Source organism: Muntiacus reevesi, chromosome 2 (assembly GCF_963930625.1).
Source record: "Muntiacus reevesi chromosome 2, mMunRee1.1, whole genome shotgun sequence".
NCBI lineage: Eukaryota > Metazoa > Chordata > Mammalia > Artiodactyla > Cervidae > Muntiacus > Muntiacus reevesi.
The window spans coordinates 255437347-255451569 of record NC_089250.1 but is presented as its reverse complement, the minus strand read 5'-3'; the positions used below and the strand labels follow the sequence as shown (position 1 = coordinate 255451569).

At 44.3% G+C, this 14223-nt stretch overlaps 1 protein-coding gene across 8 annotated transcripts in view; it reads left to right on the top strand.

Moving 5' to 3' along the window:
• CEP89 (centrosomal protein 89) overlaps positions 1–11775 on the top strand; it is a 70225-nt gene extending 58450 nt beyond the window's left edge. The window contains exons 18-20 of one of the 8 annotated variants that reach the window (XM_065925752.1): positions 3284–3442; positions 6258–6297; positions 8485–11775. In XM_065925752.1, coding sequence (XP_065781824.1) covers positions 3284–3442; positions 6258–6297; positions 8485–8678 — 393 coding nt within the window. In that variant the 3' untranslated portion in view covers positions 8679–11775. Of the gene's footprint in view, positions 1–3223; positions 3443–6257; positions 6298–8484 lie in introns of those variants that run through there. The other 7 variants (XM_065925750.1, XR_010661692.1, XR_010661693.1 and 4 more) reach the window with 7 other exon arrangements.
• Positions 11776–14223: the final 2448 nt, after the last annotated feature.

Sequence of the window (14223 nt, the reverse complement as noted above, 5' to 3'; positions counted from 1 at the left end):
TTCACAATGTAGAAATAATACAAGCAAGGAAAAAGTGATAGGTGAATGGGGAAGAAAGAGAGAAAATAGAATGAACTTGCTGGTTGCTTTATCTGTAATAACTAAGAGGTCAAAGTATAATGGGCTAAAGATGAAAAATGGTTTAAAGATGAAAAATCAAGGACTTCCCTGGTGGTCCAGTGGTTAAGAATCCGCCCGCCTATGCAGGGGACACAAGTTTCATCCCTGGTCCCGGAAGATTCCACGTGCTACGGGGCACCTAAGCCAGGCTGCAAGTACCCACGCTCTGGAGCCCTCGTGCCACAACAAGAGAAGCACCCCAATGAGAGGCCTGAGCACTGTAACCAGAGAGTAGCACCCGCTTGCCGCAACTGGAGAGAGCCCAGATGCGGCAGTGAAGACCCGGCACAGCCAAAACTAGATAAATAGCGTGAATGGCCCTAGAGAGTGTCATACTGAGTGAAGCAAGTCAGGCAGAGGAGGATAAGTATCCTATGACATCCCTTATATGTGGAATCTAAGAGGAAATGATACAAATGTACTTACTTACAAAACAGACTCACAGAGAAAAAAACAGTTGCCTGTACACACTGCTGTATTTAAATTGGGTAACCAAAAAGGACCTACTGTGTAACACCGGGAACTCTGCTTAATGTTATGTGACAGCCTGGATGGGAGCGAAATTTGGGGAGAATGGATACATGTATATGTATGGCTGAGGCCCTTCTGCTATTCACCTGAAATTATCACAACATTGTTAATAGGCTATACCCCAATACAAAATAAAAAGTTTAAAAAATAAATAGAATGAGGAGAGTAATGAAAAAAGTAAGTAAAAGTAGAAAGTAATGTCTTTACAAAAATAAAGATAAAAATCAAGTAGGAAGAACTTAGCATATTTAAATAGGGGAAGAGTGAAGAAAAAATTGTTTGGAGCCAACATTATGTTACTTTCAGTAAGTGAGAGGACTAAGGACATGTAATATAAAGACATAAAAATAAAAGTAACTACAAGAATCAAAAGAGGTTCATACCTAAATACCAAATTACAACAGCAAAAAAGAGCAGAGAAATTAGAAACTACATTAAAGTCTTTAAAAATGTGTGTAGATAAAACAATAAAACATAAAATTAAGACCAAATAAATCTGCCCTATAAGAAAATATGAATGAGCTTAATTTACCTATTAAAGTAAGCAAAACACTATTTACATGCTAGAACCAAGAGACAATAAGGAACAGTACTTCAGAAAGATTAAAAAAAAAGGATGAGTGAAGATAACACAGATTTATGCAAACAAGAAAAAAGCCAAGCTGTGATCTTTATATCTGCTAAGAGAAAATTTGAGCCAAAGCACTAAATGAAACCAAACAAAGGGAAAAAAGCGGGGGCGGGGGGGGAGGTCTTAATAATGCTAAAGACTATAATTAATAATAGTAGTTATTGGGACTTCCCTCTTGTCCAATAGAAAAGACTTCCCCTTCCAATGAAGGGGGTTCGGGTTCCCCTGGTTGGAAAGCTAAAATCTTACGTGTTTTAGGGCTAGAAAACCAAACAGAAGCTATATTGTAACAAATTCGATAAAAGACTTTAAAAATGGTCCCCATCAAAAAAGTTTAAAATATGTAGATATATATAGTAGTTATGAATGTTTATGTACTAAATAACACCAAAACTTATAAACTACAGGAGATACAAGGGGAAATGGAAGCTTAGTGGAGCTTTAATCCACGTCTCTTAGCCCAGGACAGATCACAATGTTATACAAGAGTAAACGTATAGAATTTTACAGCATAATCTATAAGGTATTTTTATGTGTATATACCTGTGTGCATGTGTGCTAAGTCACTTCAGTTGTGTCTGACTCTGCAACCCTATGGAAGAGTCTGCCAGGCTCTTCTGTCCATGGGATTCTGCAGGCAAGAATACTGGAGTGGGTTGCCATGCCATCCTCCAAGGGATCTTCCTGACCCAGGGGTCAAACCCACATTTCTTATGTCTCCTGCATTGGCAGGCAGGTTCTTTACCATTGGAACCACTTGGGAAGCCCGTATATGTAGATACATATAGGACAGTCACAAAAATTGATTATAGATTGGCTACCAAAAATTAGTTTCAGTAAGCTTCCAAAGTAGAAATAAGATAGATATCTGTTGACCGAAAAAATGAATACCAGAAATTAATAAATAAAATGAGAGTGAAAAATATTCTTTTACCTGGACATGTAAAAACTGCAGTAAACTAATGACTCTTGGGTCAGAGAAGATGTATAAATAGAATGTCATAATTTCTTTTTTTTAGAATTTTGTTATTGGAGTGTAGTTGATTTACAGTGTTGTGTTAGTTTCAGGTATACACCAAAGTGAGTCAGTTATACACACACACACACACACACACACACACACACACACACACACACACACACACACACACACACACACCCTCTTTTTTAGATTCTTTTCCTATATCGGTCATTACTGAGTATTAAATAGAGTTCCCTGTGCTATATATACAGTAGGTTCTTTTTTTTTTTAGTTAGTTTTTAATTGAAGGATAATTGCTTTACAGAATTTTGTTGTTTTCTGCCAGATTTAAACATGGATCAGCCACAGGTGTACATATGTCCCCTCTCTCTTGAACCTCCCTCCCACCTCCCTTCCCATCCCACCCTTATAGATTGTCACAGAGCCCCTGTTTGAGTTTCCTGAGTCATACTATAGTAGGTTCTTGGATGTCATAATTTCTAATGAGAACTGAATCTTCTGTGAATCTAACTACAAAGTTAAGTCTTTGTAGTTGAACTACAAAGTTAAAATCTATGTGGCAGCAGTTTTGGAAATGCTCAGTGGAAAATCTATTAACCTTAAATACTAAACAATAAATAGGTAAGAAGGAAAATAAGTGAATCAGGCTTTTATCTCAGTCATCTGTTTACCAGTAGAGTGTGACAGTCCTTGCCAGGTCTTTCTGTTTTAATTTTTATTTGTAGCATGTAAAAAACTAGGCATGGTACAAGTCAGAAATTCTTTTTAATATACTTGAAATTCTTTTATTACTTTGTGATGACTTTTGTGATCCACCTTGCCCTCCCAGATGAGACCTGCCCAGGGTTACTCAGCTCAGGGGCTCTGATAGGCCCAGCAGTGGGGAGGGAGCATGTCCACGAAGCCAGCCCCCTGGGCCCCAGGCAGCACCCCCTCACTGGGTCCACCCTCCTCCCCAGGGGTACAAGAAGCAGGTGGCACTGCAGCTGGGTGACATGAGTCATCATCTGACAGAGCAGCAGAAGGACTTTGCTAGCAAGTCAGCTCAGTACCAGCAGGAGATGAGGCACCTCCATCGGATTCTCCTGGACAAGCAGGATGTCCTGGACAAGGCGCTGCAGCAGAAAAGGTCTGACCGCCCCAGCCCCCGGGTGATGTTTGTGATTTCTGAATGTTTGGTAAGACTTTCCAGTAAAATGCTCTAGGCCTTTTTTTTTGTTGTTCATTTGATTGCTTATTTTTGTTTTTACATTTTAGTTTTATCTGATTTTAATGTTGGCCTTGCTTTAGTGAAATATTTTTTTATTTTTGGCCGCACTGGGTCTTGGTTGCAGTGCATGGGCTGCTCGCTCTTTCTGTGGAACATGGGCTTTAGGGCTCAGTAGTTGGGGCTCGCAGGCCTAGTTGCCTTGCAGCAGGTGGGGTCTTTCCAGACCAGGCATCAAACCTGTGTGTCTCCTCCATCGACAGGTGGAATTGTAACCACTGAGCCACTAGGGAAATCCTGACCTTGTTTTTTATTTGCTCCTCCATTTTTTTTTTTTTTTTCTTTTAAAAGATTTCCTCTAGTAATTGACATACAACCTTGGATAAGTTTAAGGTATACAGTGTGATGGTTTGATATACATATATACTGTAAAATGATTATCATAATAAGGTTAACATAGTCTTCACGTCACATAATTACCATTTTTTGTGGTGGTGGTGAGAACATTTAAGATCTACTGTCTTAGCAACTTTCAGATACACAGAACTGTTAACTGTAGTGTCCATGCTGTATGTTAGATCCCAGGTCTTCACTTTCTTTTATCCCGCCTTTAAAAATTCTTGCTATCTGAATACTGGGCTTCCTAAATCAATCCAGTCCTGTCATTGTCCTTCCCCTCTCCCCTTCTTTTCCATCTCTTTAATATTTTTATTTTATTCCATCTTCTTGGGAGACTTTAAATTTTTTCGATTAAATATTTCTGCTATTACATTCTCGTTTTTGAGAACCTTAAAATTTCAGATTCTTCCCTTTTTGTAAGATCACAGTCAGAAGATTATGGAATATCATGTTCTGTCTGGCTCCTCATGTGACAGAGGAGGTATTGCCAGTGTGTTGAAAACCAACCCTGGGAAATAGCGCACGTTTTGTGAAGGTGAACTTGGCAGTCCCCTCAAGTAGTTTGGGTTCACATTTAAGTTGGCCTTTTCAGAATGGCTGTGTTGTCTTTGACAGACTGGAACATAAACTGATGCATGGAGAGAAAGCATGACACTCAGACGTGACTTCAAGTTATGATAGAATCTGTGTATTAGATAGATACCAAGCAGAATGCAGACAGCTGTTTATTTTCTGTCAGCCAGATGCTTTTTAATGCCAGGCAGAGTAAACTGTTATCTAACAGGTTTTCTATAGTCACAGAAGTTCTTACCACCATGAATGGTCTTTTTGTAAAAGTTGGAACGATACCATGTTTCTTGCCAGACAAATGGTTTAGAATTGCGTTAATAAAATGGAACTTTGTTTTATACGTTTTCCCTTATTCTATTTTTTTGCCCTTTAATGGTTCAAAAATTAGATATTCTATTTTTATTCTTTTAGTAGTTTCCTTTGAAATTTCACTATGGGTACTTAACATTAAAAAAAAATCTAAAATTAATCAGCACCTCTACATTTCTACCACCAAATGCAAGATCTCACACTCTAATTATTTCCCCACTCAGTGTATATGCTATTTTTGTCTATTGTCATTACATGTAAGTACAGATATATGAAGGTTAAAAGAAAAGATCTATTTTATATCATTTTACCCCCAGAAACTGCATATTACTAGTTTTAATAGAGTTGTTTATTATGATTCACCCACAGTTTATCAGTTTCTTTGCTTATTATTCTTTTTTGCATCAAAAACTCTGTTTCTCAGAGTATTTTTCTCCTTCCTAAAGTACATACTTTGGAAGTTTCTTTAGTGTGACAGTAAGCTTTCTTAGTTTTTGTTTATCTGACAGTGTCTACATTTTGGCCTCATCCTTATGAGCTGATGTTTGCTGGAAGCTGGTTTCTACCTCAACAGTCTTTTCTCTCAGCACGTTTCACTGTCCCCTCTGTTTCATTATTACTGCTGAGAAGTCTTTTTTGTCATTGTTAAAACTAGATGATCATTGTATCTCTTGCCTCCTTTAACAATTCCTCTTGACTCTTATAATCTGCAGCTCCACTGTGTTGAGTTTTTAGAATATTTATTTATTTATATGGCTGCACCGAGTCCTAATTGTGGCATGGAGGATCTTCGATCTTGTTGTGGCATGCAGGGTCTAGTTCCCTGATCAAATGGGTCCCCTGTGTTAGGAACAGAGTCCCAGCCAGTGGACCACCAGTGAAGTTCCCTCCATTGTGTTTAACTACGAGTTTGTTTTACTCAACTACTTGGTATACGTTATTCTCTATATCTGTGATTTTGTGCCTTTCATTACTTCTTGAAATTTTTCAGTCATTATTTCTTGAAATAAGTCTTTTTCCCCATATTGTTTCTAGATTTCCTTCCAGAACTCAGATTAAATGTATGTTATACCTCCTTACTGAATCTTCCATGTGTCTTATCTTTTACATTTTCTATCTCCTTGGGGTTTTTTTGGGGGGTCTACACTCTGGGTAATTCTCCACAATATTTCTATTTACTAGTTTTTTCTTCAGTTTTGTTCAGTGTGTGTTTAACCCAGACCGAGATTTTTTATTTCAACAACTGTATATTTCAATTTCAGAAGTTCTGTTTGGTTCCTTTGAAAATCTCCCTAGTGATTTTTAAAATAAATTCTTGATCTTTGCTTATCTTTAGTACATCTTTTATTTCTTTTAACATTTTATTCAATTATTTTATATTCTGTGCCAGCTTCTTTATCTGGAATTTGGGGGTCTTGTTGACTCTTGCACTATGTGACTCATTTCGTTCTCTGTACTGTATATTTTTTTACTATGAACCCATGAATGGTTGAATTTACTCCGTGGAGTCCTGGAGATCTGGATTGAGGATGTTTTTCTACAGAAAAGGTTTGCATTTGCTTCTCTTGGTGCCAGAGAGTCCTTTCAAACCTGCAGTCACTTTAATTTTATTATTAACTTAAAAAAAAATCTACTGTAGTGCTTTTTTCTTTTTTTAATACAAAAAGATTTTTAAGATATTCACAGGGAATTTCCTGGCAGTCTAATGGTTAGGACTTCATCATTCACTGTGGCTTCAGTCCCTAGTTGTGGAACTAAGATCCTGCAAGCCATGCGACTCAGCCAAAAAAAAAAAAAAAAAAAAAAAAAAAATTCTCAATACCATTATTACATTTATAATTAATGTTTAACTTCTTAATGTATATTTTTCTGAGCTGCATTCTGAGTGATTTCCTCTGCTCAATATTCCACTTCATTAATTCTGCCTCTGGTTTTATCTAATGTACTTTTAACTCTTCCATTGAGTTTTTTCCCTGATTGCCTCAAAAATGCCTTTTTACTTTTGGTTCACTCCAGTCAGGGCCTGGGGATGCTTTACAGTGGAGAGCAATGTAGATTCAAAGCCCACGCTCATTTGATAACAAATCAGTGACTACAGCCCCAAAGAGCCTCTCAGAGCAGCTTTCTTTTGAAGACTGGCAGATTTTTCCACCCAACCATCCTTCCTCTGAGGGTGCTTCACCTATCTCCACTTACCTGCATAATTCTGGGTTACACAGTTGAGTGTCACTAGGAAGAGGAGAGAAACGTGGATGTGAGTCAGCCCTGGGATTTTCTGTTGCACCCAGTTTGCATGGGCCCAAGACTCGTCTCCTTTCTTTGAAAGTCAGGGTTTCTATAGAGCATGGGCTTTTGTCCTCAAAGCAATATCAGCATTTTGTTTGCCTGCCTCTGCTTCAGGTTGATCTTCATATTTTTTTTCTGCCCTTAGAAATTTCCTTCTCACTTTACTTTGAGTTTAGCTGTACATTATCATGATGTAGCAAACATTTGGGTGTTTTGTCTGAAAACAGAAGCCTGGGAATTTTTATACATAGTTTAATTAAATAGTACCCAGCACTCACCATCATGGGCTTTGGAAGGAGCAACAGTTCACAAGGAAAATGACCTTGAGTGGGCGTGTCACTGGCCTCCCTGAATCTTCGTGCCCTCCTCTTCTTATTTTTATTTATTATTTTTTTTGTTTGTTTTTTTTTGTTTTTTTGTGTGTTTTTTTTCTTCTTATTTTTAATTTATTTTTTTTGTTTGTTGTTTGGCTGTGCATGTGAGATCTTAGCTCCCCAACCAGGAATCGAACCCATGCCCCCTGCACTGGAAGTTGTGTCCTCCTCTCTAGACAATAGTGCTAAGTCCACCTGACAACCCAGTTTCTGGCATTTTGCATAACCAGCTGGCAGTGCCTGTGAAGGAGCCGCCTCCCCGGCCGTGCTGTCCTCCCCGAGGCCTGCTCCTCCTCCAAGGCCAAGGCTTGCTTTTCCCTCCCCGAGGGGCTCCCGGGAGGTGGTGGCTGCTGTCTGGCCTGCCCCCTTGGTGGGCTGCAGCCCGCTGAGGACATGTGTGCCCTGCGTGCCCCCCACGCGGGGCCCGTCGCAGAGCCCTGGCTCAGGGTTTTCCATTTTTCAGCGGCCTTGGATCCTTCTGGACAGTCGCCCTCCTGGCACGCAGTCGGGGCCGGTCTTCACTGTGTGCTGGGCCGTGATCCCCACTCCCCGCCGCCCCTCCTTGCTCCCACTCACTCTCTGTCCGGGCCCCAGTGGCTCTGTGGGTGGAGCTATGGAAGGCACCTGAGTGCTGGCCGGGTCACAGTGGGGACCGGCAGAGGGGACACAGAAGCGGCCTGCAGGCCCGCGCTGCGTGGGCGCCCGCAGCCAGGACGCTGTGCTGTAGGCCAGCCTCTGGAGTTGTTATGTGTTATTGCTGTGCATTAATGCCACAGAGAGCAGAGGGTGTGTGCCCTGGTGCCAAAATCAAGGAAAACAGGAGAGGGCAAAACAGAAGAGAGCTAAGACGTCATTGTCAGCCTGCGCCTTTGTATTTTGTTTGGTTTGCAGAGCACTTGCGGTTTCTTTCGACCCTGGGAGTCTCTGCTTCAGAACCCACACACAATGGGCTCTGTCCTCTGACATTAATCATTCTTCCATTTGGGTTCTTGTGACTTTTTCTTATGGGCTCTGTTAAGTATTTATTAAATTGTGTTATTTTAAACATTTTCATTGTATTGCTTATTTCTCTCAGAGAAGTGGAAGGTGAGCTGGAGGTTGTGTGGGAGTCCACGTCCAAGGAAAACCAGAGGATTCGAGAACTTCTCCGGGCCACGCTGGAGAGGACAGGCCCCTGGGAGAACACCAGAGCTTCCGAGGACCGCTGCCTGGATGTCACCTGTCAGCACGACCCGCTGGATGCCTGCTGCTTCAGCTACTGTGACATGAAGCCACCGCCCGCCACCCTGCAGGGCCTGCGGGAGCCCCCGGGCTAGGGCCCCCGGGGGAGGGCTCCGCCTCACCCAGGACCGGGAGGGGTGGGGAGGGCAGATCCCACCCACCCCGCAGGTCTCCCCTCCTCAGGGTCCAGAGGAAATAAATGGTCTCAGAAATTTAACCCAGGTTTTTCCATCTTTCTCTATTTTAAAAACGTGCTGCTGAGCTATATTTAGCCAGTACACACCCTCTGACCCTATTGCCACTGAGCTGGACCCCACCGCTCCGCTGAGACCCACTGCTCAGCCTCACAGGTGACCTGGCAAAGCTGGCTGGTCTCCAGGGGAAGGGCAGGCAGGCCCAGCGCTCAGCCGGCCCTCAATGGGTCAGTTTAACTGACTGAGCCTTGGATGGAAGCAGCAGCGATGAGACCTGTGCGTTCACACTGGGTGGTATTTTATTATTTGGCAAAAAACAGGGGCTGGTCTGCATGCCCCATGAAGTTGTACAAAATCTGTGCTGCCGTCTCCCCACCAGCCCTTCTCTATCCTCCTGGGAAGGTCATTTTCCTGGGGCCATGTCGCCTCCCTCCTCGTTTGACAGCCTTGACTTTGAGCACGATGTGGGGGCGGGGGGTCCCTGCCCCACCATCACCTCCGAGAAGGATGCGGGGCCCTGCTCCCACCCTGCCCTGGGCCGCCGCCTCAGCTGGATCACCCCAGCCTCTCGGACCATTCCCAAGACATCCTGGCAGTAATGCCAGCCGTCTGGGGCTGCTGGTCCCTGGCATGCTGGTCAAAGGCTGCAGGAGATCCTAAACGGTGTATGAGGGTAGAGTCCTGTCACATCCTTTTACTGAACCGCTGACAGCTAAGACCTGTGTGGTTTCAGGTGGGCAGACAGACACCCCATCCCTGCAGTTGGCCCCTGGTTCTGTATAAATTGCGCCTGCGCTCTTTGATTGCTCACTGGGAAGTTGAAATAGAAAATCATTTTTCTTTTACACTTAAAAAATTTTTTAAATTGGAGGATAATTGCTTTACAGTGTTGTGTTGGTTTCTGCTCTGCAACAGCAAGAATCGGCCATCATTACATATATATATATCTCCTCTCTCTCTCGAGCCTCCCACCCCTTCCCGCCCCTCCCCACCCCTCTAGGTCGTCACAGAGCGCGAGGCGAAGCCCCTGGGGTTACACCGCAGCTTCCCACGAACTCTCTGTCTTACACCTGCTAGTGTATATATATCAGCGCTGCTTTCTCAATCCATCCCACCCTCTCCTTCCCCGACTGTGTCCACAAGTCCGTTCTCTATGCCCGCGTCTCCATTCCTTCCCTGCAAATAAGCTCATCAATGCTATTTTTCTAGATTCCATATATATGCATTAATATACAATGTTTGTTTTTCTTTTTCTGACTTCACTCTATATAACAGGCTCTATTCTCTCATGTACCCCAGTGTTCATAGCAGCACTGTTTAGCCAGGACATGGAAGCAACCTGGATGTCCATCAACAGATGAATGGATAAAGATGTGGTACATATAGACAATGGAACATTATTACTCAACCACAAAAAAAAGAGTGAATTTGAGTCAGTTGTAGTGAGGTTCTTTTACATTTTATTAAACTTGTTCAGTATAAAAGAATTCTAATTTATTTTCATTTTATAGATGATAGACTCACCAGGATATAAAACTATGTATCGTCTCCTAGGAGATGATCTAGCACATAACTTTGCTGTTATTTCAAGGGGATTTGTGCCAGCCATCCAATAATCTGTAGATACGCTGACAGGCAGCAGCAGCCCCAAGAGCCTCCAGATCAATGCTGAGGTGGATTGTCTGTGGGACAACGCTGTTGTCCTGTCACCTAGAGGACCACATTTGTATCCCTGTCTTCTTCCTGCCTTCAGGGAGAACATTTTATTCCCTAAGTGAATTTTTTTATATTTCTGCTTTATCACATGTTACAAATATACTTTGCAAGTTCAGTGACCTCTGGATCTCATCACTGTCCAGCAGCAGGAGCACTCGGGCTCTGCCAGCCTCCCACTGGGTGCCGTATCAAATGAGCAGGTGAACTCGGAGTCTGGGATGCAAAGGAGGGCAAAGCAGGCAAGGTGGCGAAAGACAATGCAGCTGAGAGGCAGAGCCCAGCCTTGAGCTGGAACACCCCGGCCTTGCAGGACGAGTGGGGTCTCAGGAGCTGGAGAGGGGCAGATGGGCTGGGGGTGGAGCTTGGCGTGGCCAGTGAGGCCTGACTGAGCAGGAACTGGTCCCATTCTCTCTTGGTCCTGGTGAGTCTTTATGGGCGCTAGAAAGGTCCTGGTCAGGTTGAAAATAACCCACGGCAAACAGAAAACGTGACCCAGGGACCCAAGTGAGCCCCGCCACCTTTGGCGCTATTTTAAAGCAGCCCTGGGGAAGTCAGGACTGGGTGGAGAGGGGGCCAGGTGCAAGTGTGGGTGTGGCTGTGAGTTTGGTGTGACAGCAGGTCGGGATGCAGGGGGCTGTCCTGTTTCCTAGTTGTTCTGTGCAGAAGGGCGATGGGATCAAAAGCCTTTGCCCCTCAACCACTGAGAAGAATGGGAAAGACCCACTCTTTTCCAACAGCTTATGTCTTTGCAGACCAGTGCATCGTCTAAGGAGAGGGGGAGATTCTGGGTTTTTTAAATTTTGATGTAAATATATTTATTCAGCAAAAATGCTGTGGGTACTTAACTATGTGCACTTCGTTGAGAACAGTAGCAGTGACAAAGGCAGACATCATTACAGAGCGGGCTAGGTGCTCAGAAAAGCTCCAGGACAGAGCCCAGAGCCACGGGCTTCCAGACCAGCAGGGTCTCAGACCATCACAGGAAAACTGATGTTGTGTGCTGGAGCCCGTGGGTATGTGAATCTGCCTTTTCAAATGTAAATTTTATGAAATCGAGATACAGGCCAAGTATTTCTGATGAAAATCTAGTACCTGAATTGAGATATTCTATTATACAACCATAAAATATACACAGGGTTTTGAAGTCTTACTATGAAAAAAAAATGTAAAATTATCTAATTTTTATATTGGTTTTATGTCAAGATAACATTTTGCATATATTGGGTTAAATAAAATGTTACTAAAATTGACTTCACCTGGGATTTTTTTTTTTAATTTTTATTTATTTTTATTTTTGGCTGTGCTGGGTCTTGGTTGCGGTGCGCAGGCTTCTCTTTGTGGTGGTTTCTCCCCGTTGCAGAGCATGGGCTTAATTGCTCTGAGGCATGTGTAATCTTCCTGGACCAGGGATTGAATCTGTGTCCCCTTGCATTGGGAGGCTGCTTCTCAACCACCCAACCACCAGGTAAGTCCTTGTTTGGGTTTTTGCTTGTTTTACTTTTTAAAAAATATGACCACTAGAGAATTGTAAATCCCATAGGTGGCTCCCATTATATTTCCCTTGGACAGTGCTGTCTAGACATTAATGTGAAAAGCAAAACTAAGCTAGCAGGTGATTTGTGACTTCAGGTCAGAGAGAGGGAAAGGGAGAGGAGAGAGGCGGGGAGAAAAGGGAAGAGTGGGGGGAGCCTCAGGCCAGCTCCCCAGGGCTCCCAGGCCCCCAGCCCTGCTCCCACCAGCCAGGGAACTGTCCAGGACAGACCCGCTTGTCCCCCTCCAGATGGGTGACTGTCACCTCCTTCACTCCTCAGGCAGCTGGGCTTAGTGGGTGGGGGGTCACCTCCATCCGGGAAGACTGTCCACTCCTAGATGCGGACCTTTAGGTCACTCTGGGCAACTTTTCTGTCTCTCCAAGGCTTTCCCATCAGCAGTAAAGACTCCTCAGGTGTCCTCCATCCGCACAAGAAACTCCTCCCGGACCCCACGTTCTCCCGTCTCGAGGACAGCGCAGCCCCTGACGCTCTGCCCCGCTCCAGCACAGTTACTGCCTCAGCTGCTGGAGCCCCCCATCTGGCCCCACACACCCTGGCAGCTCCCGCCGGGCACCGCCACTGCCCGTGGATTCGGGGACGCTGTGCTCACCCTTACATGCTGTGTCCTCAGCCCTGTCTCCTCTCTCCCCACGCTCCCCTTGGCTGCATCTACCCGAGAGTCACACACCCATGGTTCCCTTCACAGCCCCGGTGAGCTTCAGTCCTGGGAACCCAAGGCGTCTTTTGTGTCTCTTTCTCTCCCTCACTCACACTCCTTCTCCCTGTCCCACATGGGACCCTCCACTGTGCCTTTTTCTTCCACTTACCTCACACAACCAGGTTTCTTTCTCACCTCAGATCTCCGCACCCTTTTAGGAAAGCGTTTCCTGGATAACATTCTTAGGCTGCGACCCTACCACCGTCAACCCCAGCGCTGCCGTGTCAGACAGAACTGTCAGATGGTACCCACTTCTGTCTTAGCTGCGAGACAGGGCAAAGGATTTTGGATTTTTCTGCTGTCTAGTCTCCCACCTCACTCAATGCCCAGAAATCTACTATGAGGATCTTCCCACTTGGCCCTCAAGCCCGGAACCCCCTGCCATCTCTGATCGTCCAACTCCAGTTTCTGCAAGCGTTTCTCTTTGCATCTATCAGAACACACCCCTCCCTTACTCCAGGCCTTGGCAATAGGCTGCTATGGACAGCCTATTGGGCTGGCCATCCCCAAAGGCCCAAATTATGAACATCATAGATGCTCAGTCTCAAGGAATACACCCCAACATAGGGAGACTTATCACAGGACATAGCTCTATAAACAAAGTGTATGTGTGCATGTGTGTGCATGCACAGTCGTGTCTGATTCTGACCCATGGGCCGTATGTAGCCTGCCAGGTTACTCTGTCCTTGGGATTTTCCAGGCACGGGACTCCTTCCTAAGCCAAGCCCTGGCAACCAGTCTACACTGGCTCAAAAGTCCTTCAGCGGTGCTGAGTTGTGCACCTTGCACAGGGTATCACGGGGGCCAGAGAAACGTCTGACCATGATTCAGTGGGGGAGCAGAAGATGCTCAAAACACCGTCAAGCAATAAGATCGAAGAGAACCTCAGGGATGCCCTGAACCCCTTCCGGTACCTCCTAAAGGTATCTAGGACGCTGGATTACACTTCTAGGAGCACTCTGTTCTCGGTTGCAGGTTACTCGACACGGGACGGTCCCCTTCAAAGCCAGAAGAAACACCCCTGGAGTGTGTTCTTAGGAACTGGAAATTTTTTAAGACAGAAAGACCAAGAAAGGAGAAACTTAAATCTTACTGTAGCAGTGCCTGACCTATGTATTAGCTGGGAAATGGAGAAAAATGGCCTGAAAACGGGTCCCTAGCTTATAATAATATCTCACAATTAGATCTTTACTATCACAAAATGGGAAACAGGCTGAGGTTCCCTATGTTCACGCTTTTGCTTTGTTTCTTTACCAGAATGCTGCCCTATACGGCTCTTACCATTTAAAGCCTGGGGAATCAGAAAGTTTTCCTGGCATTTTAGATGATTCCCATTCTGTCAGGATGCTAACCCAGCTCCTCCCACTCCTAACAGGGTTGCTGCTTCTCAGAGCAACTTGATTCCCCAAAGCCAACAACTTCTCCTGGCCCCT